The sequence below is a fragment of the Erythranthe guttata genome, chromosome 13 (assembly GCF_056151865.1).
Source record: "Erythranthe guttata isolate IM_541 chromosome 13, IM_541, whole genome shotgun sequence".
NCBI classification, from domain to species: domain Eukaryota; kingdom Viridiplantae; phylum Streptophyta; class Magnoliopsida; order Lamiales; family Phrymaceae; genus Erythranthe; species Erythranthe guttata.
In genome coordinates, this window is record NC_142545.1 from 14,621,962 (window position 1) to 14,645,314 (window position 23,353).

Consider the following 23,353-nt stretch of genomic DNA (forward strand, 5'->3'; position numbering starts at 1 on the left):
TAGCAAAAACATGTACATTTAATTTCAACCGAACGAAAATAATTTTTCAGGTAAAAAAAAAAAGATCCCAAAATTTTAGAAGCAACAGCAACAAAATATCGAGATCACCCGAATTTCGAGCAATCGAGTATATGTAAGAATTCTACAGGCGTAAATAAATGCTGATAGCCGAACTGTCATAACTGCGTGGAAACAACAAAAGATGCTTGTTCGGTTAATCATATTTTCATCAAGCCAGTGTCAAAGGTGGCTCGGTAAAATCTTCATCGGCCACACAACAAGCAATTTTGTCAAAGGCTTAAACGAAAAAAGGTCAACTTGGAAATGCTTTACGAAACATATTAAGCCGTATAAAGTGCTCCGCAAGTGTATACCTACAAGTTAAAATCGAAGAACCTTGTTGCCAACTGATCTGAAATCCGCAGGTGGCCATACCTGTAGATAATGGTCCACGAGGCTAAGTTTATCCGTACTAAAACGATTGATGTATGCGACATGCAAATCGAGTGGAGTACAAGTGAGGCTTGTTATTCAAAGGCAAAAAAATATGTCCGAATGCGATAGACGAAAGTCGAACAGCTTACCACAAAGAAAACTCGGGAATGTAGAAGTGCGTACGGGACCGGACCAAATTGTCTTGAATCGTGACTGTTGTGTGCGTTATCCCCTTCGATCCAAATATGCCCCTTTGGTACCTGAAAGTCGAAAAATCTCGAATAATTTCTACTCCAATTTGTTCAAGTATAAATGTATAATGTTATGAGCAAATCGATCAAAATAGATTAAAGGAATATCTGCAAAACCCTAAACCCCAATCATCCAACATTGTAGGAGAAAACATAATATCAGCTGCTTGATAAGTCAAAATCATGCAATAATTATTAATTTTATTTGTTTTCAATTGCAAAGAAGACAAAAAGGAAAAGAGTTTGGGAGGAGCAATTACGACAACAGTGTTGAGTTCATCAGTTTTGCTGGGGTCCAACAGATACGAAACGACGTCGCCTTCAACACCCTTAACCCTCTTGGCGACAACCTTTCTCGGGTCATCGGGCGCCCGTACGAGCACCACGTCGCCCGACCCGACTTTCTCCGAACGGGTCGTTATCCTTTCCGTCAACACTAAGTTACCGTCGTTGAACGTCGGAAGCATACTGGGACCCACAAGCTGCAAATACGGAACAGGATTTAAAAAAAAAATCGCCGATCAATTAGTACATGAAGAGAGAATGGCGTACTTTAGCGACGGTGCACATATATGCGCCGGTGAAGTGGAGAAGACAGAAGAAATTCGCTACTCGTGCGGTATTCTGCAGTGCTTCCTTCACAATTGGCGTCAATTCTCGCAGTCTCTCCATTCCCATCTCTCTCTCTCTCTCTCTGAATCTGTTTCTCTCTCTATTCATTTTCACTTGTTTTCTCTCTCTTACTTTGTTGCCACGCTTATTTGAAGCCCAAATTAAAAGCCCGCATTAGTTGAAGCCCAAATTAAAAGCCCGTATTATTTGAAGCCCGTATTTAATGGGCTCGTTGGGGACTATTGGGTTTGGATTATAATAGTCCAACAGATTAGATCTAATTAATTATTATTATTTTATAAATTAATTATTCGGATTGAAATTTGAATCATGTTATGAAACGGATTTATGTAATAAAATTGTACGATGTGTTCTGACAAGAATGATATCCACGTGTACTTTATTGCACTCAATGTTCATTACCGTATATTTGATTTCTTGTACCAAATTTAGCAACATCCAGGTAATAAAAGAATAAAAAGATTAGTTACATTTTTAATAATAGAATTAATAATTACCTGTTTTAGTCATTTTTTTGAATTAAGCCTTAATCAGTGCTAAAACTTCGGATAAGAGTGTAAGACCAAATCTGATAATGAAATGGATATATATTAACCATAATTATAATTCAAAAAAAAAAAAAAACCATAATTAGAAATAAATTGAAAATCATAAAAGAATACAGAAAAATATTCACATTTTAAGAATATAAATTTATGAGTCAAAAAAACATATCATATCATAATAATTTAATTTGTTTAATCACTAACTCAGAGTGTTGACTGTTGAATATCTGAAGGGCAATATCGTCCATAACTTTTTAATTGTGAACTCAAATTATCCCAACTTTGATTTTGTCTGAGTAACCGAAAGAGATCTTCATATTTTCAGGGATAAAAATATCCATTTTCGGAAAACCGTTAAGATAAGTACGTAAATGCTCTTCAGCTGCCACTACTATATATATGTGTGTACACCAAGCACAAAATCATTCACTCATCTCTTCTCCAAATTAATTAATACACACAATGGTTTCTAATAAACTGTGTTTCCTCGTACTAGCTGTAGCTACAGCAGCATTCCTGCTCAATTCCGCCGCGTCTGCAAGACACGCGCCGCCGTCAACTTTCGGCATCGACGACTCGAACATCACCACCACCAGAAACTACACCCATGTCTGCGACCCGCAGAGATTCTCCGACCTCGGGCTGGACATGGATGAATTCTCGTTCTGCGATAAATCTCTCTCGTACGAGGTTAGGGTTAAGGATTTGATCGACCGAATGACCCTCGACGAGAAAGCCGGCCAAATCGGAGACACCGCGTTGGGTGTCCCGCGAATCGGCCTCCCGAAGTACGAGTGGTGGTCGGAGGCCCTACACGGCGTTTCCGACGTCGGCCAAGCCGGCAACCACGTCACCCACTTCGATGACGTCATCCCTGGCGCCACCAGCTTTCCGACCGTTATTCTAACCAGCGCCACCTTCAACCAGTCCCTATGGAAGAAGATCGGCCAGGTAAGAAAAAAATGAACTTTTAAAAAATATTTATATATATAACATTTAATTATTATGGATATATTTAATTAAATAATTATTGACATATATGTATAAATTATGAAGGCTGTTTCGACGGAGGCAAGAGCAATGTACAATCTAGGGCATGCAGGGTTGACATTTTGGAGCCCTAATATAAACGTGGTGAGAGATCCAAGGTGGGGAAGAGCGCTCGAGACACCTGGCGAAGATCCTTTCGTTGCCGGACGATATGCCGTCAACTATGTTAGAGGTTTGCAAGATGTTGAAGGAAGTACCGAAGACGATGAAGTCGCGGATCTCGACTCTAGGCCCCTCAAAGTTTCGGCCTGTTGCAAGCACTACGCTGCTTACGATGTCGACAACTGGCTCGGAGTCGATCGATACCATTTTGATGCCATAGTATATAAATCTAAACTCTCTCTCTCTCTCTCTCTCTCTCTCTCTCTCTCTCTCTCTCTCTCTCTCTCTCTCTTAATTTGACTTATTTTTCGATTTGAAGGTGACGGAGCAAGATATGATGGAGACGTTTCAAAGGCCGTTTGAGATGTGCGTGAAAGAGGGCGATGTGTCGAGTGTTATGTGCTCTTACAACAAAATCAATGGGATTCCAGCATGTGCTGATCCTAGGCTTTTGAAAGATACTATCCGAGGGGAATGGAATCTTCGGGGGTAATATATTATAGTACTAATTAAATAAGTTCCTTAATTAATCATTAAAAACATATATTGATCTTGAGAGAGACGATCTGATCTGATCAAATTCGTTGTGGATTAATTTATGATGGATCAGATACATTGTTTCGGATTGTGATTCGATTGACGTGATGCTCGACGCTCAAAAGTGGCTCAACGACGAGCCCGTTGATGCCGTTGCCCAAACCCTAAAAGCAGGCTAGTTGCACTTTACATATTAATAATAATATGTTTATTTATGTGTTAATTAATATTAGTACTATTGTTAATTAATATTAGTATTATTAATTAATTAATTACAGGCTTGGACTTGGACTGTGGGTATTACTATCCTAACTATGCCAACACCTCAGTGAGGATGGGCAAAGTTAAAGAAGCAGAATTAGATAGTGCCTTGAAAAACCTCTACAATGTGCTCATGAGGCTCGGATTCTTCGACGGTAGCCCTAAATACGAAAAGCTCGGAAAATCCGATATCTGCTCCCATGAAAATATCGAATTAGCAACCGAAGCAGCACGACAAGGAATCGTTCTCCTCAAGAACGCAAACCAAACTCTTCCCCTGAAATCAAACAAGATCAAGACCATAGCAGTTGTGGGCCCACACGCTAATGCCACCTCAGCCATGATCGGAAACTACGCAGGTGTTCATTCGATGCATCGTTTTAAGGTTGTTTCGGATATTGCAATAAAAAGAATATATTAATTTTTTTTTTTTCTTTCTCAGGTGTTCCGTGCCGGTTTACATCTCCGATTGACGGATTTTCGAAATACGGGAAAGTGAAATACGAAACAGGGTGCGGAGAAGTATTCTGCAAGAACGAGTCGTTGATATTTCCGGCTGTTCGGGCTGCAAAGAAAGCCGATGCCACCGTATTAGTGGTCGGATTGGATTTGACTGTCGAGGCGGAGAGTTTGGACAGGACAGATTTGCTATTGCCAGGTTACCAACAACAACTGATCCAACAAGTATCAAGCCAATCCAAAGGCCCCGTGATTCTGGTCATAATGTCGGCTGGTGGTGTCGACATTTCATTCGCCAAAGACGATCCGAATATCCAATCAATCATTTGGGCTGGATATCCAGGAGAAGAAGGTGGCCATGCAATTGCAGATGTTGTCTTTGGAAAAGCCAATCCTGGTACATATATATATTAACATATCCTATCATATTCTTACATTCTTGATTTATAATTTACCTAAGTTTGTATAATATATTTTATTGCATTTAGTAACTCTAATTATATTAAAATGCTAAAAAAACCCTCCATATTATATATATTAGCAAAACCCCCAGGGGGGTTTTTGCCAATAAAATAACATGGAGTGGTTTTTTAACAATATAACATATGTGTACTAATTGCAATAAACCCTTATAATATATGAGAAAAAAAATTGACATTTGATATAAAATAAATAGGTGGGAGATTACCTTTGACATGGTTCTACACAAACTACACCGACATGTTACCTTTGACATCGATGCGCCTGAGGCCGATCGAGAGCTTGGATTATCCGGGGAGGACGTACAAGTTCTACGACGGGCCCACGGTGTACCCGTTCGGGTTCGGGCTAAGCTACACCAACTTCACATACAAGCTCGTTTCATCCACGAAAACGGTGAACGTAAAGTTGAACAAGTTCCAGCACTGCCGGGACTTGAACTACACGGAGGGCTCGTACAAGCCGCCTTGCCCTGCGATCCTGATCGAGGATTTGAAATCTTCATGCGGTGACTATAAGGTGAAGTTGGAGATTGAGGTGAAGAATGTGGGTGAGAGAGATGGGAGTGATGTGGTGATGGTGTACTGGTCCCCGCCGCAGGGGATCGCGGAGGCTCCGATTGTGGATTTGGTTGCTTTCGAGCGGGTGTTTGTCGGCGGCGGTGGTGGGAGTGTGAAGGTTGGGTTTGAGTTGGATGTTTGCAAGAGTTTGGGGCTGGTTGATTTTAGGGGTTACCGGCTGTTGCCCTCCGGTGGGGGTAAATTTGTCATTGGAGATGGTGTGCTCTCACTTCCTCTCCAAATTAATTTTAGGCGTTGAATTTTTACTTTTGGTTATGGTTATGGGGATTTTAGTTTGAGCACTCATTTTCATGAGTTTTATTTCGGATTCCAAATATTATTTTTAATATTTGGTGTCCATCAATTATTGTAACTTGAATTTCCACAAATTCCATTAATATAATTTGCAGTAATATTTTTCCTATTTTTTTTGAAGTACTACTTGTGATTAAGGAGATGTTTGAATTAAGAAATAGGCTTGTTAGTTAAACCTGCCTTAAACGATCATGCTTAATCAAAATCTGTGGTGTTAGTTGGGAAAAAAACTTTAAATTTTTACCTTGTTTTGTTTGATCCCTTAATTATATGTTTTTTATGTATGCATAAAAAGCATCCTAGTAGAGCATTAACTTTGAATAATAGGTATTAGAAAGAAATACGATAAGAGTAGTTTTTGTTAACAAAATAGCAGTAAATAAGCGGTATAAATATAGAGGTAAATTTCAGTTTCCCCTTTACTTTGGCTCGATATCATTTTACTCCATTTTACTATTGATTGTATCAATTTGCCCCCGTTTATTTGAAAAATTATCTCAATGTGGTCATCGCCGTTAGTTGTCAAATATTTAATCTTAACACCGTTTAGTCTAAGCTCTGAAATTACAAACCGTCACCCATCCTAGTTTAAATAATTATTAAAAAACAAATTAATAATAATAATAATAATAATAATAATAATAATAATAATAATAATAATAATAATAATAATAATAATAATAATAATAATAATAATAATAATAATAATAATAATAACAATAATAATAATAATAATAATAATTATTATAATAATAATAATAATAATAATAATAATAATAATAATAATAATAATAATAATAATAATAATAATAATAATAATAATAAATTCAATATAACGAGAAAGCATAGTCAACGATGGCTGGCATAATTTATTTTTTTCATTTTTTTAATAATTATTTAAACTGGGAAGGATTATTTTTTTAATTTTTAGACTTAGATCAAACGATGTTAATGTTAAAGGTCTGAAAACTAACAGCGAGTGCTACATTGAGAATTTTTTTCAAGTACAAGGCGGCAAATCGATGCAATTGAGAGTAGAAGGGGGTAAAGCGATATCGAGTCAAAGTACAAGGGGGCAAGTGGAATTTACCCTAAATATATATAAATATAACTACAAATTGCAACAAATAAATATGAACATACATATTAAATACCTAAGCAACATTTACAACAACGACAGTTTGGCCGAGTGGTCTAAGGCGCCAGATTTAGGCTCTGGTCCGAAAGGGCGTGGGTTCAAATCCCACAGCTGTCAACTTTGAATTTTTTTTTGCTTTTTAATCTCCCAAATTCATACGATTTTTTTTTTAATTTCCCTCTGTTTTCTTTTTAATATATTTTTTTTATTTTTGCTTTTTAATCTCCCAAATTCATACGATTTTTTTTTTATTTCCCGCTTTTCTCTTTTTAATTTCCTTTTTATTTTATTTTTAATTTCCCTCTTTTCTCTTTTTAATTTCTTTTTTATTTTATTTTTAATTTCCCTCTTTTCTTCTTTTTAATTTCTTTTTAATTTTATTTTTATTTTCCCTCTTTTCTTCTTTTTAATTTTTATTTTATTTTATTTTTAATTTCCCTCTTTTCTTCTTTTTAATTTCTTTTTTATTTTATTTTAAATTTCCCTCAAATTTATATTTTTTGCTTTTTAATCTCCCAAATTCATACGATTTTTTTTTAATTTCCCTCTCTTTTTTTTTAAAAAATTTTGCTTTTAAATCTCCCAAATTAATACGATTTTTTATTTTTAATTTCCCGCTTTTCTCTTTTTAATTTCCTTTTTATTTTATTTTTAATTTCCCTCTTTTCTTATTTTTAATTTCTTTTTTATTTTATTTTTAATTTCCCTCTTTCCCACTTTTCTTCTTTTTAATTTCTTTTTTATTTTATTTTTAATTTCCATCTTATCTTCTTTTTAATTTCTTTTTTATTTTATTTTAAATTTCCCTCAAATTCATACGATTTTTTTATTTCTAATTTGCCTCTTTTTTCCTTTTAATTTTATTTTAAATTCCCCCTTTCTCTTTCTCTTTCTCTTTTATGTTTTATTTTATTTTTTATTATTTTATTTTATTTTTTAATTTACCTCTTTTCTTCTTTTTTATTTATTTTATTTTATTTTTAATTTCCCTCTTTTTTTATTTTTCAATCTCCCAAATTCATACGATTTTTTATTTTTAATTTCCCTCTTTTTTTCTCTTTAACTTTTTTTTTAATTTCCCTCTTTTTTTCTTTTCAACTTATTTTTTAATTTCCCTCTTTTCTTCTTTTTCATTGTATTAATTTCCCTCTTTTATTTCTTTCTAATTTTATTTTTTATTTCCCTCTTTTTATTTTTATTTTTTCTTTATTTTTATTTTTAATTTCCCTCTTTATTTTTTTCTTTTTAATTTTATTTTTTAACCTCCCAAATTCATGCGACGAAACGCAGGAGCAACTGGGTCAATCCTACTGCTAGAAAATTGTACAACAAAGTACAAACTGGTTACAGCAACCAGATATTATTTCCACAACACTGAATTCGAACTGAAAACAAACCTAATCAATCGGCGGGTCATTCCGCAAGAACTCACCGATGGTAGAGGGAAAGATAAACTCTCCAAAACCATTACAATCATCATCCGACTGCACAAAAGCAGCTTTTCCTAGGAGCAAATGCGCCATAGCAAATGGCTCTAATTTCTTCTTCCCACCATTCAAGAAATGCTCAATCCACCCCTCTAATCTCTCCACTTCCTTCCCACTCTTCGGCCCCTTCACCCCTACGATCTTCCCGTAAAACCCATCATCACAATCCACGCAATTAACCCCCGCCTTTTGATTGGACGGATTCAATAGCTGCATCAACATCTCAATATCGTCATCAATATCGGACGTTTCTCCGGCTAGATCAACGTTTTCATGGAATTGGGCTTGATTTTCGCGAGGTGAACTGTGATGGGTTGGTGGGAAATTGGGGGATTTTGGCAGAAATTCTTGTGGGGCTTCACTTTCTTGGAGGTTTGAGCAGCTTGTTGTATTGGCGGTGCAGGAGTGGTTGCAGTTGAGGTATATAGGGGTACCGAGGGAATCTGTTTGCTGGGAACTGTTGACAATTCCTTGTGATGCTGTGGGAGGTGACAGCAGCGGCGGCGGTGGTGGTGGGGAAAGCGTGGAGGTTGCCGATGGGTGGTTTTCAAGTTTGAGTCTTTTCTCGAGGTGTTTGAGAGAGGTGAAAAATCGGGTGTGTGGGGAAGTTGGTCTTTGCATTCTGAAACTTCGGCAATTGATTCTTCCCGGGGGCAGAGAGACAAGTCAAGTATAATTGTCAATTGACGAAATTAGGGTTTTAGATTTTGTTTTTATGCCGATTGAATTTAGGGCTTTACATATTGGGGCCTGGGGGTATTGATGATGAATAATTTGGGTGAAATTGGACTCGATATTGGCATTTGAGGCCGATTTATTTTTGAATCGTGTCAGCACGCTAGAGCGACTTCACTTGTTTTAACGTTTTTTATTACTCTGCATATTCAATCATAAGTTCAAGAAACCAAATTCAGAGAGGTACTGATATTAGAAACCAAAAGCTTAAATGCATTCAATTAAATCAAACCCATTTTACACCAGAGGCATCTCATTAATTAGTGCTTGAAAAACAACCACACATTTACACAAAAAAAAAAAAAAAAAGCAAGAACAAACATGGAATCCCATTATCCCCACTGAAAACTCATTTACTTTCCGGGTACGAAGTTTGTGGCAAAGGCCCATGCGTTGTTGTTAACCGGGTCTGCAAGGTGGTCGGCAAGGTTCTCCAAGGGTCCCTTTCCGGTAACAATAGCCTGAACAAAGAATCCGAACATTGAGAACATTGCTAGTCTTCCGTTCTTGAGCTCCTTAACCTTTAGCTCGGCAAAAGCTTCCGGGTCCTCAGCAAGACCCAATGGGTCGAAGCTACCACCGGGGTAAAGTGGGTCAACAACCTCTCCGAGGGGCCCACCGGCAATTCTGTAACCCTCAATAGCTCCCATCAATACAACCTGGACACCCCATATGGCCAAGATGCTCTGGGCATGGACCAAGCTAGGGTTGCCCAAGTAGTCGAGTCCACCCTCGCTGAAGATCTGAGATCCGGCCTTGAACCAAACAGCCTCACCGAATTTAACACCGTTGCGCGCCAAAAGTTCGGGGAAGACGCATCCAAGAGCACCAAGCATGGCCCACCTGGAGTGGATCACTTCAAGTTCACGGTTCTTGGCGAATGTCTCGGGGTCAGCGGAAAGTCCGGCGGTGTCCCAGCCGTAGTCACCGGGGAACTCACCGGTCAAGTAGCTAGGTGCCTCACCGGAGAATGGGCCCAAGTACTTGACACGGTCAGGGCCGTACCATGGGCTGCTGGATGCGGCGGGCTTGGGCTTGGCGGCGGTCTTCCTCATTGAGAATCTGCCGGTGGTGGTGATTTCGGGAGAGAGCCTGACTGCCTGTCCGGCGAAAGATGGGGAAGATAGAGCCATTGAAGAGGCAGCCATTGTTGGTATTTTTCAAAATGAAATATACTGTATTTTGCAAGGTTGTTTGTTGAATGGGTGATTTTCCATGGTAGTCGTAGTAAGGTATTTATATGAATTGTGGAGATGAGAGTCTTTATCTATATGGATATCATCATCTGGATTCCTATTGGTAGGTGACATTTGGTAATCGTGACGTGGCATATCCATTTGGCAGTTGCTACCACAACCACCACTAACCTTGTTTGGATATTTTTTTAGACATGATGACTCAAGAATCATATGAGTATGTTATTTTTGACCAATGAGGTTTTGCCAAGTGTGCAGCTGGAAAATCAGAGATGCTTGGTTGAGAGGAGTTCTGCTGTGGATAACCAGGTATCCTGAAATTGAAGCATTGCCACATGCATAAGATATTGAGGTAAAAGACAAAAACATGTAACAAAAATAAATTAAACACCAAATTAATATCAAGAATTGATGAATCTGTTTGGAGTTTTTCTGGCTATACTGAATATAGTGTCCCAATGAATGAGATCTGATATCCAGTTGGTATTTAAAGTAAATACATTAACCATAAGATCATAATTTTTCAATTACATGGTTTAATTTTTAGATAAAAATAAATTCACCATACCGTAAAGACGAAGAACAAACGAGTTATATTGGTGTTTGTTCGTAAAAGAATTTGCGGTTTAATTGCTCCTGCTCAATATTCTCTTTACAACTAGTAGAGCAGCATCAGTTCACTAAAACAAATTGATGAGAAATAAATTAGTAATATTATTAATATTCACGATCAAGTTCGACCTCAACTTTTCTGTCGTTCTTTGTTCGGTATCTGTATTCTGATCAATGTATAATTACCTTCTCTGAAGAATTAATGCCACTTCTTTTAAGAATTGATTAAACTGTTATGCAACTATTATCAAGTGAGTATAGTTTTGATACCATTGAAAGGTAAAGTGCATAGAAAAAATACTCTCAACCTAGGAAGGATCGATTTTGTTGGCATAACTTTAATCTCAACCGCAGGCTTAGGATACATTTACAAACTTCGACGAAAAAACGATATCTTCGAAACCCAATGGAAGAAGAGATATCAGATATCACAAGATAAAATCCCCCCCTATAAATAACTACCAGCTACCATCTTCCCTTTCATCACCACCAATACTTCCTCTTTCAATTCATAATCCATCAAAACAATACACTTTTGTTGTTTCAATGGCTGCCTCTTCGATGGCTCTATCTTCTCCATCTTTCGCCGGACAGGCAGTCAAGTCCACCCCCGAATTTACGAGCACCGGCAGGATCTCAATGAGGAAGACCTCTGCCAAGCCCAAGCCCAAGCCCGCCTCTTCCGGCAGCCCATGGTACGGCCCGGACCGTGTCAAGTACTTGGGCCCATTCTCAGGAGAGGCACCTAGCTACTTGACCGGTGAGTTCGCCGGCGACTACGGTTGGGACACCGCCGGACTTTCGGCTGACCCCGAAACATTCGCCAAGAACCGGGAGCTTGAAGTGATCCACTCAAGGTGGGCCATGCTTGGTGCTCTTGGATGCGTCTTCCCCGAGCTATTGGCCCGCAACGGTGTCAAGTTCGGTGAAGCAGTTTGGTTCAAGGCCGGATCACAAATCTTTAGCGAAGGTGGGCTCGATTATTTGGGCAACCCAAGCTTGGTCCATGCCCAGAGCATCTTGGCCATCTGGGGTGTCCAGGTTGTATTGATGGGAGCTATTGAGGGCTACAGAATTGCCGGTGGGCCCCTCGGTGAGGTGGTCGACCCACTCTACCCCGGTGGTAGCTTCGACCCATTGGGCCTTGCCGAGGATCCGGAAGCCTTCGCCGAGCTAAAGGTTAAAGAGCTCAAGAATGGAAGACTAGCAATGTTCTCAATGTTCGGATTCTTTGTTCAGGCCATTGTTACCGGAAAGGGACCGTTGGAGAACCTTGCCGACCACCTTGCCGACCCGGTTAACAACAACGCATGGGCCTTTGCAACAAACTTCGTACCCGGAAAGTGAATGATTTCTCAGTGGAGATAATGTGTGAGACCACAAATTGTTCTTAATTTTCTTGTGTAAATGAGTGACTAGTTTTCAACATTACTGATAGGCATCTGGTGTAAATGTGTTTGATCTAATGGTTGATCTAAGTTTTTAATACCTCTCTCTTCATTGGCTTCTTGAATTATTATCATTTAAGGTTTTCAACTATATATTATCAAACATTTATTTTTGAAAGGGATAACATGCATATATCCAAAGTCTTATGTTAAATACTGATAAGAATAATAAGAATGGATTTTTGTATATGTATTTTGTGATTACAAAGATCAATATATAGATACATACGAGAATCTATTCTAGGAATGATATTGACCTCAATATTCTATGCTATAATCAAGGTTAATTACAGGGCAAATATACAGCAATTAATATATGTATATCACGGCACAAATCGTGGGATTTGTTCCAACACTCCCCCTCAAGTTGGCGAGTGAATATCATGAAGTCCCAACTTGTCTCTTAAGAAGCGGAATTGCTCGCTTCCTAAAGGCTTACTAAAGATATCTGCGAGTTGAGAACGTGATGGTACATAGGATGTAGAGATGACGCCAGTTCGTAGTTTTTCTCGAACAATGTGACAATCGATTTCTATATGTTTAGTTCGTTCGTGGAAGACAGGATTTCTGGCGATGTGGAGAGCTGCTTGATTGTCACAAAATAAGGTAGCTGGCTGATTTTGTATGATCTTCAGGTCTTGCAAGATATATCGTATCCATGTAATTTCCAAGCACGTCGTCGCCATTGCACGATATTCTGCTTCTGGGGATGAACGTGCCACACTTGTCTGTTTCTTTGACTTCCATGAAATTAAAGAGTTTCCTAAAAAAATACAATACCCCGAAACAGATCGTCGAGTCATCGTACACCCTGCCCAATCCGAATCGCAATAGGCTTTTAATGTAAGATCACTGGATGATGAAAAGAGTAGCCCTTGACCAGGATTCCCTTTAAGAAATCTCAATATCCTTAAGGCAGCTTCCCAATGTGGCTTTCGAGGGCTTTGCATAAATTGACTTAGAATTTGTACGGAATACAATATATCAGGCCTCGTCACCGTAAGATAAATCAATTTTCCTACAAGCCTACGGTATTTTGTAGGATCATGTAGTAAATCACCCTCGTCCGAGTTTAACTTCAAATGTTCCTCCATCGGAAATGAATGAGGTCGAGATCCTAGTAAACCAACATCTTTTAAAACATCTAATGCGTATTTCCTTTGAGAAATGAATATTCCTTTATGAGATCGAGAAACTTCAATTCCTAGGAAATATTTTAAGTCACCAAGATCTTTGATGCGAAATTGTCGATGGAGAAACTCCTTGAGAGACTTAATGGCTTGCTCATTATTCCCGGTGACAATGATGTCGTCCACGTAAATAAGAACTGCGGTAAATGAGTTCCCTTCAGATTTTGTGAATAAGGAATAATCAGCTTCGGATTGATCAAATCCGGCCTTTTGAATGGCATGAGAGAATTTGGCAAACCAATTACGTGAAGCCTGTTTTAAACCGTAGATGGATTTATGGAGCCGACATACAATATTCTCCCCCTGTCGGCGAAGTCCAAGGGGAACGTCCATATAAACTTCTTCATCGAGATCGCCGTGAAGGAACGCATTTTGGACATCCATTTGATGGAGGAACCAATTTCGAGAAGAAGCAACAGCTAGGATGCACCGCATAGTAGTGAGTTTAGCAGTAGGGGAAAATGTTTCCAAATAGTCTACCCCTTCAATTTGTGTATAACCCTTAGCAACAAGACGAGCCTTGTATCGTTCGATTGATCCATCCGAATTGTATTTGATTTTGTAGACCCATCTACAACCAATCGGCCGATGTCCATGAGGTAAAGGAACAAGCTGCCATGTATTATTATGAATGAGTGCATCAAGTTCGGACTGCATAGCATCTCTCCATTTTGGATCGAGAATTGCCTGAGAATAGTTAGTGGGCTCACGGTGGCTAGATATGCTTGCAAGAAAAGAAAAATGTGAAGGAGAAATGCGTGAATAAGACAAAGATTGAGAGATGGGATGTTTTGTACCTCGATGAAGACCAGACAACGGAGATGATAATTGGTTGGAAGTAGTTTGAGCAAAGTTCATAGAATAATCTGCATGCCAGGCCGGCCGTATGCGCGTTCGATCAGAGTGGCGGGTTATGGGTGCAGGTGGTGGTTCAAGTGGCTCAGTTTGGATTGATGGAATGGTGGAATATTCGGGTAGCTCAACATCCATGGATATGGATTGTTCTGGGCCTGAAAGGTCTGTTACCAATTGTGGTTCGTCAACGGAAGGAGGTTCAGCGGTAGATGAGATGGTGTTTAGAGGATAAAAATGGGGAGGACTCGGGTTAGGTAATGGTGGATTTTTTGGTTGAAAAGGAAAGGTATTTTCATAAAATTTGACGTCTCGACTAGTAAAAAAATTATTAGTGGATAAATCGAATAATTTGTAACCTTTTTTACCAGTAAGATATCCGACAAAAACGCAACGACTAGCACGTGCCATGTATGCTTGTTGGTGTGGGTATGATGTACGAGGGGTGCATCGGGACCTGGTGACATGAAGTATAGACCTCCACTTTGCTTACCCCAACCAATCATCTTCCCCGTAGCCAAGTCCTGCAAAATACAATAATTTGGAAAAAGAATTACACAACAATTCAAGGTCTTGGTGATTTTACTGGCGGATATCAGATTTAATTGAAAAGAAGGCACGTGGAGAACATCTTTTAGAGAAATATCTTTATTGAAGTAAATTGTGCCGGTAGAATGAATAGAGGCAGTAGAACCGGTGGGTAAATTAACGTGAGGTGTGTGTGGTGTGTGTTTGTGAACGAGTAATGAAGAATCTGAGGTGATATGATCCGTAGCCCCACTATCTAAAATCCAGCAATTCGACGAAACATAATTAATAGAGGGATAACTACCTGCTGCATTTGCATAAATATCACTCTTACTCTGAGACATAGAAGCCATGGCAGTGGTCAATTGCTGAATTTGTTCCTTAGAGAATCCCGAAAAGATGGCTTGCACGTCGGGGTTGAGAGAAGGCGGAACATCAGTTGGATTTTGTTTTATTACATGTCACAATTTTTAATATCAAATAGCTGTATCAGCTTCCGACCAAGAATATCAGCGGACCTGCTAAAATATAACAGAGTGATCACCTACCATTGTTCATGCATTTAAGTTATGGTCATATTAAATAAATGAAATGCTATTTGCGGTCACAAAATTGCTATTCGCGATTTATAACAAAATCCCCCAAAACTTTTAAAAATATTCAAAAGCCCCCCATAACTGCAAATAGCAAAAAAAAAGAAAAACATTCAAAAATTCGAAATCAAGCTTGAAGAAGGGTTGGGCTTCGATTTTTTGATGTAATTTCGACTTTTTTATGTGTAATATGCATTGGGTAGGTCGATTACGGAACCAATTTCATGTTAAAAAGCCTAAGGCTTTTTTTTTCGCAAAAAAATGGTCGAACGCCCAAGATAGGCGCCCATCTTGGGCGCTCGAACATTTAAAAAAAAAAAAAAAAATTTTGCACTGGACACCCAACTCGGGCGCTCAAATGCAGCTTGCACGCCCAATTTGGCCCTGCACTGCATGAATGGGCGCCCAAGTTGGGCTTTTACGCGTTTGGGGGGTTTTTGGATTTTTTTGAAAAGTTTTGGGGTTTTAGTGAAATAAAGTGTTTTTTTGGGGAGTTTTGTTATAAACCGCAAATAGCAATTTTCAAATTGCAAAAAGCAATTCCCTTAAATAATCACTGATATTGTTTAGCTTGTTCTATGAGCTGCAAAGTTGTAGGAAAAATATGTTATTTTCATTACATACAGAAAATCGAAGCCCTAACAATGAATTGTTTTATAAAGAGGCTCGCTTAGGGAACGCCGGTGATGTGATGTCATGAACACGGTGACGGAGGCGATGGTGGATGCCACGACTGCGGTGTCAGAAGAGAACGATTAGGGAGATTCCTTTACTCTAATAACTGGGTATTGAAGCTCAGCTCAAACCCTAACCCTAACCGTAACTGCCATTAATGGATGTGAGAGAGAGAGAGAGAGCGCATTGAAGAAGAAGACTATAATATTTGGAAATATTAATTCTCATTAATTACACTGATATGTTAACAACAAGCTATTTATAGAACTAATCTAACTAACTAATATTGCTGACTCAGCTTATTGAGCCTTATCCAATCAGATAAGCTGTAGCTTAGCTGGCAGCGCCACGTGGTATGAAGCTTAATACTGGGCTCTAGGTATTTTATTTATGGGGTAGTATGCCAGGAGTCTCTCAAACGAAACTTAATTTGAACTAAATGACAAATTCAAATCAAATTTTTTAATTAAATCCTTAGTGTGAAATAATATATGAGCCACATCCCTAATTTTTTTATTATTCCCATCTTGCCCTTATACTTTAAATCCTATAATTTTTACAGTCACGTTTCTTCAATTAACATTTATTTTTCTTCTTTTTTATTTTTTTCTGTCACGTTCTCTCCCCCTCTATATTTCTTCTCTCACGTTCTCTCTCCCTCTCCATCCTCTCTCTCTCTCTCTCTCTCTCTCTCTCTCTCTCTCTCTCTCTCTCTCTCTCTCTCTCTCTCTCTCTCTCTCTCTCTCTCTCTCTCTCTCTCTCTCTCTCTCTCTCTCTCTCTCTCTCTCTCTCTCTCTCTCTCTCTCTCTCTCTCTCTCTCTCTCTCTCTATCTCCCTTCCTCTCATCTCACTATATCTCTTTTTTTCTCCTGTAGAAGCACGATCGAAGGCCGTTGCCGGCGTTGATAGGAGAGGAACCAGCAGCAACGATGGTGGAGGCGCGACGGCATGGGCTGTGCGGCGGTGGATGGGGTCGTGGTGGAGGCAGCGAGTTAGGGGTTGTGCGGCGGATCGGAGGTTCGCAAAGGCTGTGCGGCGGCGGTGTTGGGGCGGATCTAGGGTTGGTGGGGCGGATCTAGGGTTTGGTGGGACGAATCTAAATTTTTTCGATTTTGATGTCTATAGATGTCTGTGAGTGTCTATGAGTGTCTGGCGGCTGACGGGCTGACGGCTAGGGTTCAAAGGAGAAGGGTTTCAAAGGAGGATTTCAGGTTTCAAGATGTCTGTGGGTGACTACGGATTACTACGGTTTCTAGGGGTGTCTGCAAATAACTCGGATTTTTTTTTTAAAAAAATCATAATTTTGAATATTATGTAGAAAAAAAATAAAAATTCATAATTTTGTATATTATGTAGAAAAAAAAAAGATAGACATATTCTACGTAAAGAAAAAATAACGAAAATGCTAGATGCAAATTAAAAATGTTAAATAATAGCATAGATCATCATAGAATATTTATAATCTGACTTAATTTCGAATTTTGTGAGTGAGGGGCATTTTTAGAATGAATTTTGATAAAGAATGTAAATCAAATTTTAATTATGCATGTCATTTAGTTCTAATAAGATTTGTCACCAGAAACTTATATCTTAAGACCCCTTTATTTATTTCCAGTTTAGCCCAATAAATTTGACCCACAAGGCCCAGTCGTCTTTTACTTGAAATTGTTCGAGTCTTCAGCAGCCTAAAACCGGGCGCCAAAACGTCGTCGTATTCTGCAACACCCAATTCTGCGACTTGAGCCCTAATTCCCCAATTCTGCTTTTTCTTCTTCGATCGATACCCATTCCAGACCATCGTTCAGCTTAATTCAACAGTGTCATATCGAAGCATATGGAAACACATGAGGTATACATTTGATATTAAAAAATAAACATGTTCTTTTTTCTTTACTAATGATTTATATCCATTTATGCTATATATATTTGTTTTCAATCTCTTTCGTTTATCTTGGCAGAGATTTTTTGACAGCTATATTATATACTCTTCAAGTTTCTGCTAATACAAATGCAGCACCATAGATGCACATTCACATTCGTTGAAGCCCATAAAAATAGCATTATATATATATAATATTCCAATAATTCACAATAACTTTGCATCATCCTTAATCAATCCAAATTCATTACTCTTCTATGTTAAATTTCACTTTCCGGGTACGAAGTTTGTGGCGAAGGCCCATGCGTTGTTGTTGACCGGGTCCGCAAGGTGGTCGGCAAGGTTCTCTAATGGACCCTTTCCGGTGACGATAGCTTGAACAAAGAATCCAAACATTGAGAACATTGCGAGTCTTCCATTCTTTAGCTCCTTTACCTTTAGCTCAGCGAAGGCTTCCGGATCCTCAGCAAGACCCAATGGGTCGAAGCTACCACCGGGGTATAGTGGGTCGACCACCTCACCGAGGGGCCCACCGGCAATTCTGTAGCCCTCAATAGCTCCCATCAATACAACCTGGACACCCCATATGGCCAATATGCTCTGAGCATGGACCAAGCTTGGGTTGCCCAAATAATCGAGACCACCTTCGCTAAAGATTTGTGATCCGGCCTTGAACCAGACTGCTTCACCGAACTTAACACCGTTGCGAGCCAATAGCTCGGGGAAAACGCAGCCAAGAGCACCAAGCATGGCCCATCTGGAGTGGATCACTTCAAGTTCACGGTTCTTGGAGAATGTTTCAGGGTCAGCTGAAAGTCCGGCGGTGTCCCAGCCGTAGTCGCCGGGGAACTCGCCGGTCAAGTAGCTAGGTGCCTCGCCGGAGAATGGGCCCAAGTATTTGACACGGTCAGGACCGTACCATGGGCTGCCGGAAGAGGCTGGCTTGGGCTTGGCGGCGGTCTTCCTCATTGAGATCCGGCCGGTGCTCGTGAATTCGGGGGTGGATTTGACTGCCTGTCCGACGAAAGATGGAGAAGACAAGGCCATTGAAGAGGCAGCCATTGTTGTATAATTCAAAATGGAATATACTGTATTTGCAAATAATTGTTTTCGTTGGGTTGATTTCTAAGGCAGGTAAGGTAAGGTATTTATATGTATTGGGTTATGATATGAGAGCCCTTATCTGTGATCAATATCATTATCTAGATTGGTAGTGATATACAGGTGGCATTTGGAAATCTTGATGTGGCATATATGTATGTCCATTTGGCAACGGCTATCGCCACTAATACTCTTTGATTATTTTTGGAGCCATCATACATGAGGTTGTATGAATCACATGAAGAAGAGGTGATTGTGAGCATGGGCTTCTGACCAATGAGGTTTTGCCAAGTGTGTGGCTGGAGAATGCTGCATGTGTGTGAAAATAGAGATGCTTGGATGTGAAGCTCTAATGAGTAATGTGGATATCTGGAGATCCTGATACTGAAGCATTGCCACATGCATAAGATTTTGAGGGAAGAACAAGAAATGAGTCACCATCATCAAGTGAACCAAAAGATCACAATTTCAAGGGTAAATTACAAAACAATTACTTAAGATCAAGGTCAAAAAAAAAAAAAACACTATAATTTTCCTCCATACGATGTCAATAAGTACAAGAATATTTCTCTTATAATTCAAATTTTGCCCCTGTAACTATTAGGGGTGTAATTGTAAGGTTGTTTATTTATTAGGGGATTAATTATCTTATTTCAGATAATGTAGAGTAGCCAATTTCAAACTATTGCATGACATGACTGATATCCTCAAACTAGTAGTAAAAAAATAAAAATTGTCGATATTCTCAATTTAGTAACTTTGCCCTAGATAAAAAGAAAGTCATCATTCAGTAAATTATGCAGTTGGCTGCATTTGTTTTAGTTCTGATTTTAATTGTTGAAATAAAAACAGTGAAGAAATCAAACTTGAGAGATCTTGAGAACCCAATGAAAGAAGAGATATGCTAGATCTCTCAAAAGATAAGATTTGATCCCCATTTCTCCTCCGGCCTACCTATAAATATAACTACCATCTTTCTTTTCATCATCACCAACACTTCCTCTTTCAACACACAAACCCAAGTAAAAGAAAACACTTCTCTTTCCTTCGATGGCTGCCTCTTCAATGGCTCTATCTTCCCCATCTTTCGCCGGACAGGCAGTCAAGTCCACCCCCGAATTCACCAGCTCCGGCAGGTTCTCAATGAGGAAGACCTCCGCCAAGCCCAAGCCTGCCGCATCCAGCAGCCCATGGTACGGTCCTGACCGTGTCAAGTACTTGGGCCCATTCTCCGGTGAGGCACCTAGCTACTTGACCGGTGAGTTCCCCGGCGACTACGGCTGGGACACCGCCGGACTTTCCGCCGACCCCGAGACATTCGCCAAGAACCGTGAACTTGAAGTGATCCACTCCAGGTGGGCCATGCTTGGTGCTCTTGGATGTGTCTTCCCCGAGCTTTTGGCTCGCAACGGTGTGAAATTCGGTGAGGCTGTTTGGTTCAAGGCCGGATCACAAATCTTCAGCGAAGGTGGGCTCGACTACTTGGGCAACCCAAGCTTGGTCCATGCCCAGAGCATATTGGCCATCTGGGGTGTGCAAGTTGTATTGATGGGAGCTATTGAGGGCTACAGAATTGCCGGTGGGCCCCTCGGCGAGGTGGTCGACCCACTTTATCCTGGCGGTAGCTTCGATCCATTAGGACTTGCTGAGGATCCGGAAGCTTTTGCCGAGCTAAAGGTTAAGGAACTAAAGAATGGGAGACTCGCAATGTTCTCCATGTTCGGATTCTTCGTTCAAGCCATCGTTACCGGAAAGGGACCATTGGAAAACCTTGCCGACCACCTAGCGGATCCAGTTAACAACAATGCCTGGGCTTTCGCCACAAACTTCGTACCGGGAAAGTAAATGTGTTTTCAGTTGGGATAATGTGAGCCCACAATTGTTGTTAATTCTCTAGTGTAAATGAGTGATCAGTATTGAGCATTAAAGCAATGCCTCTGTGTGTAAATGGGTTTGATCTAATGGAAGAAATAATTTTATTGGTTGATCTTAGTTTTTCTAATACCTCTGTTACTAAAAAGTTTGCAAGATGCCAAATTTCGTTAGAACAGAAATTTCATCAAACAGATGGTGTGCACACCGAATCTCATCAAATCCGATCTCAAGAGAGACTGTTTAAAGAACAACATGCAGAAGTGGGAGGTTTTTTATATATAATTTTCAGAAATTAAGATAGAACAGTGATAAGAAATAGGAAATAGTGAAGAACCGAAGAAGGTAGAAGAAGACAGAGAAATAAGAGAGAGAGAGAGAGATTTCTGAACACTTCCGTTGGGCTCATAACTTCTGGATCTTCAAATTCCCAGCCCAAATACCGCGCGAGTATGATTAGATGATGTAATTAGGCCATTAGCGGTTAGCCACAGCCAAAACGTCGGCGTAGAGTACTTTTCCGTCGCCGCCGGTTGCTACTGTCGCCGCCGTGGGACATGACAAGTAAGCAGATGAACAGAGAATTTGTTGAGCAGAGATTTTGTCTGATTGAGATTATCCGCACGGAGAAAAGTTCTTCAAATAATATGAACATATTGTGAAGTAACGCTAGCTTGGTTACAGGTATTAAGCTTCTCTACATGCTTGCTAATGTACGCACGTCTCTGTTTTATTACATGACTGGTAAACATTGTTTTGGATTGGTATAAAAATCTAAGAAAGGAATATAAAATCTGCAGTCTGCAGTGCATTTCCGATGTTTGTTATACACTTTCTGACATGGATCAATATGTTAGTACACCTCTGTTTTTAATTCATGTATAGTTTCCTTGTGAATATAATGTAATCTAACTCAATTTGGGTTTGTTTATATGAATGCAGCGAATGGAAAAACAACAATCGAAATCGTTGAAGCACATAAAACCACATTATATTATTCCAATAATTCACACTACTTTACATACATCATCCTTAATCGATCTGAATTGATCCTTACAGTACTCGACTATGTTAATTTCACTTTCCGGGTACGAAGTTTGTGGCGAAGGCCCATGCGTTGTTGTTAACGGGGTCGGCAAGGTGGTCAGCAAGGTTCTCCAACGGACCCTTTCCGGTAACAATAGCCTGAACAAAGAATCCGAACATTGAGAACATTGCTAGTCTTCCATTCTTTAGCTCCTTTACCTTGAGTTCCGCAAAAGCTTCCGGATCCTCAGCAAGGCCCAACGGGTCGAAGCTACCACCGGGGTAAAGTGGGTCAACAACCTCACCGAGGGGCCCACCGGCAATTCTGTAGCCCTCAATAGCTCCCATCAATACAACTTGCACACCCCAGATGGCCAATATGCTCTGAGCATGGACCAAGCTTGGGTTGCCCAAATAATCGAGCCCACCCTCGCTGAAGATTTGTGATCCGGCCTTGAACCAGACCGCCTCACCGAACTTGACACCGTTGCGTGCCAAAAGCTCGGGGAAGACGCAGCCAAGAGCACCAAGCATGGCCCACCTGGAGTGGATCACTTCAAGCTCACGATTCTTGGCGAATGTTTCGGGGTCAGCCGAAAGCCCAGCGGTGTCCCAACCGTAGTCACCGGGGAATTCGCCGGTCAAATAGCTAGGGGCCTCACCGGAGAATGGGCCCAAATATTTGACACGGTCTGGGCCGTACCATGGGCTACCCGACGATGCGGGCTTGGGCTTGGCGGCGGTCTTTCTCATTGAGATCCTACCGTTGCCGGTGAATTCAGGGGTGGATTTGACTGCCTGTCCGGCGAAAGTGGGGGAAGACAAGGCCATTGAAGAGGCAGCCATTGATGTATATATATTATCAAATGAAAGAATGTGTATTTATTTGCAAAGGCTGTTTGTTGATAGGTTCATTTCTAAGGCAGACGAGGGAATGTATTTATATGAATCGGGCTTATCTATGAATATCCTTATCTAGGTTGCTATTGCTAGGCGATATTCGGTAATCTTGACGTGGCATATATGTACAGTTGGCAACGGCTATCACCACTAATCCTCTTGGGAATTTGGAAGAATCTCATGTGAGGAGTAAGTGTGTTCTCTTGACCAATGAGGTTCTGCCAAGTGTGCGGCTGGAAATTAATGTATTAAAATAGAGATGCTTGGATGAGGGACCGGAGCTCTGGTGTGGATATCTGGAGATCCTGATATTGAAGCATTGCCACAACATCAAGTGTACTGGGACTTTATCAATCCAATCACAGAGTATTTATTTACTTAGTTTATGTTTTAAAGCGTTTCTTACTGTACTGTAAATAATGTTCAAAGAGAGAGTAGTAAACAACTAATACCTCAACCAAAAGATGAAAATTTCAATGTTAAAATACAAACA

At 39.9% G+C, this 23,353-nt stretch overlaps 8 protein-coding genes and 1 non-coding gene across 10 annotated transcripts; 4 read left to right on the top strand and 5 right to left on the bottom strand.

The window, feature by feature from the left end:
• Positions 1-92: 92 nt before the first annotated feature.
• LOC105968931 (mitochondrial ATP-independent inner membrane protease subunit 1a) lies at positions 93-1,425 on the bottom strand. 2 transcript variants are annotated; one of them, XM_012993632.2, is made up of 5 exons: positions 1,239-1,425; positions 947-1,168; positions 585-695; positions 375-435; positions 93-182 (listed from the first exon to the last, which is right to left on the bottom strand). In XM_012993632.2, the coding sequence occupies exons 1-4, from the start codon at positions 1,404-1,406 to the stop codon at positions 382-384; spliced, it is 555 nt and encodes a 184-aa protein (XP_012849086.2). In that variant the 5' UTR covers positions 1,407-1,425; the 3' UTR covers positions 93-182; positions 375-381. The 2 variants fall into 2 exon arrangements, with proteins under 2 accessions (XP_012849086.2, XP_012849084.2); XM_012993630.2 differs by having other exon boundaries at positions 93-435.
• Positions 1,426-2,280: 855 nt separating this feature from the next.
• On the top strand, positions 2,281-5,737 carry LOC105969178 (putative beta-D-xylosidase 5). The gene is made up of 7 exons (XM_012993925.2): positions 2,281-2,815; positions 2,921-3,235; positions 3,336-3,505; positions 3,627-3,727; positions 3,832-4,173; positions 4,257-4,670; positions 4,950-5,737. Exons 1-7 carry the CDS (start codon positions 2,327-2,329, stop codon positions 5,570-5,572), a joined length of 2,454 nt encoding a protein of 817 aa, XP_012849379.2. The 5' UTR covers positions 2,281-2,326; the 3' UTR covers positions 5,573-5,737.
• A 1,066-nt stretch (positions 5,738-6,803) lies between these two features.
• Positions 6,804-6,883, top strand: TRNAL-UAG (transfer RNA leucine (anticodon UAG)). The gene has a single exon. It is a non-coding gene; the product is annotated as a tRNA-Leu (tRNA).
• Positions 6,884-8,100: 1,217 nt separating this feature from the next.
• LOC148765989 (uncharacterized) lies at positions 8,101-8,918 on the bottom strand. Its single transcript, XM_088811697.1, has one exon. It carries the CDS (start codon positions 8,872-8,874, stop codon positions 8,164-8,166), a length of 711 nt encoding a protein of 236 aa, XP_088667823.1. The 5' UTR covers positions 8,875-8,918; the 3' UTR covers positions 8,101-8,163.
• A 262-nt stretch (positions 8,919-9,180) lies between these two features.
• Positions 9,181-10,396, bottom strand: LOC105968423 (chlorophyll a-b binding protein 21, chloroplastic-like). The gene has a single exon (XM_088811696.1). It carries the CDS (start codon positions 10,134-10,136, stop codon positions 9,342-9,344), a length of 795 nt encoding a protein of 264 aa, XP_088667822.1. The 5' UTR covers positions 10,137-10,396; the 3' UTR covers positions 9,181-9,341.
• Positions 10,397-10,817: 421 nt separating this feature from the next.
• Positions 10,818-12,282, top strand: LOC148765990 (chlorophyll a-b binding protein 21, chloroplastic-like). The gene has a single exon (XM_088811695.1). The coding sequence runs from the start codon at positions 11,343-11,345 to the stop codon at positions 12,141-12,143; it is 801 nt and encodes a 266-aa protein (XP_088667821.1). The 5' UTR covers positions 10,818-11,342; the 3' UTR covers positions 12,144-12,282.
• Positions 12,283-18,121: 5,839 nt separating this feature from the next.
• Positions 18,122-19,927, bottom strand: LOC148765991 (chlorophyll a-b binding protein 40, chloroplastic-like). Its single transcript, XM_088811699.1, has one exon. The coding sequence runs from the start codon at positions 19,021-19,023 to the stop codon at positions 18,229-18,231; it is 795 nt and encodes a 264-aa protein (XP_088667825.1). The 5' UTR covers positions 19,024-19,927; the 3' UTR covers positions 18,122-18,228.
• Positions 19,928-19,984: 57 nt separating this feature from the next.
• On the top strand, positions 19,985-21,049 carry LOC148765992 (chlorophyll a-b binding protein 21, chloroplastic-like). Its single transcript, XM_088811698.1, has one exon. It carries the CDS (start codon positions 20,113-20,115, stop codon positions 20,905-20,907), a length of 795 nt encoding a protein of 264 aa, XP_088667824.1. The 5' UTR covers positions 19,985-20,112; the 3' UTR covers positions 20,908-21,049.
• An 854-nt stretch (positions 21,050-21,903) lies between these two features.
• Positions 21,904-22,950, bottom strand: LOC105966693 (chlorophyll a-b binding protein 3C, chloroplastic). The gene has a single exon (XM_012991277.2). It carries the CDS (start codon positions 22,804-22,806, stop codon positions 22,012-22,014), a length of 795 nt encoding a protein of 264 aa, XP_012846731.2. The 5' UTR covers positions 22,807-22,950; the 3' UTR covers positions 21,904-22,011.
• Positions 22,951-23,353: the final 403 nt, after the last annotated feature.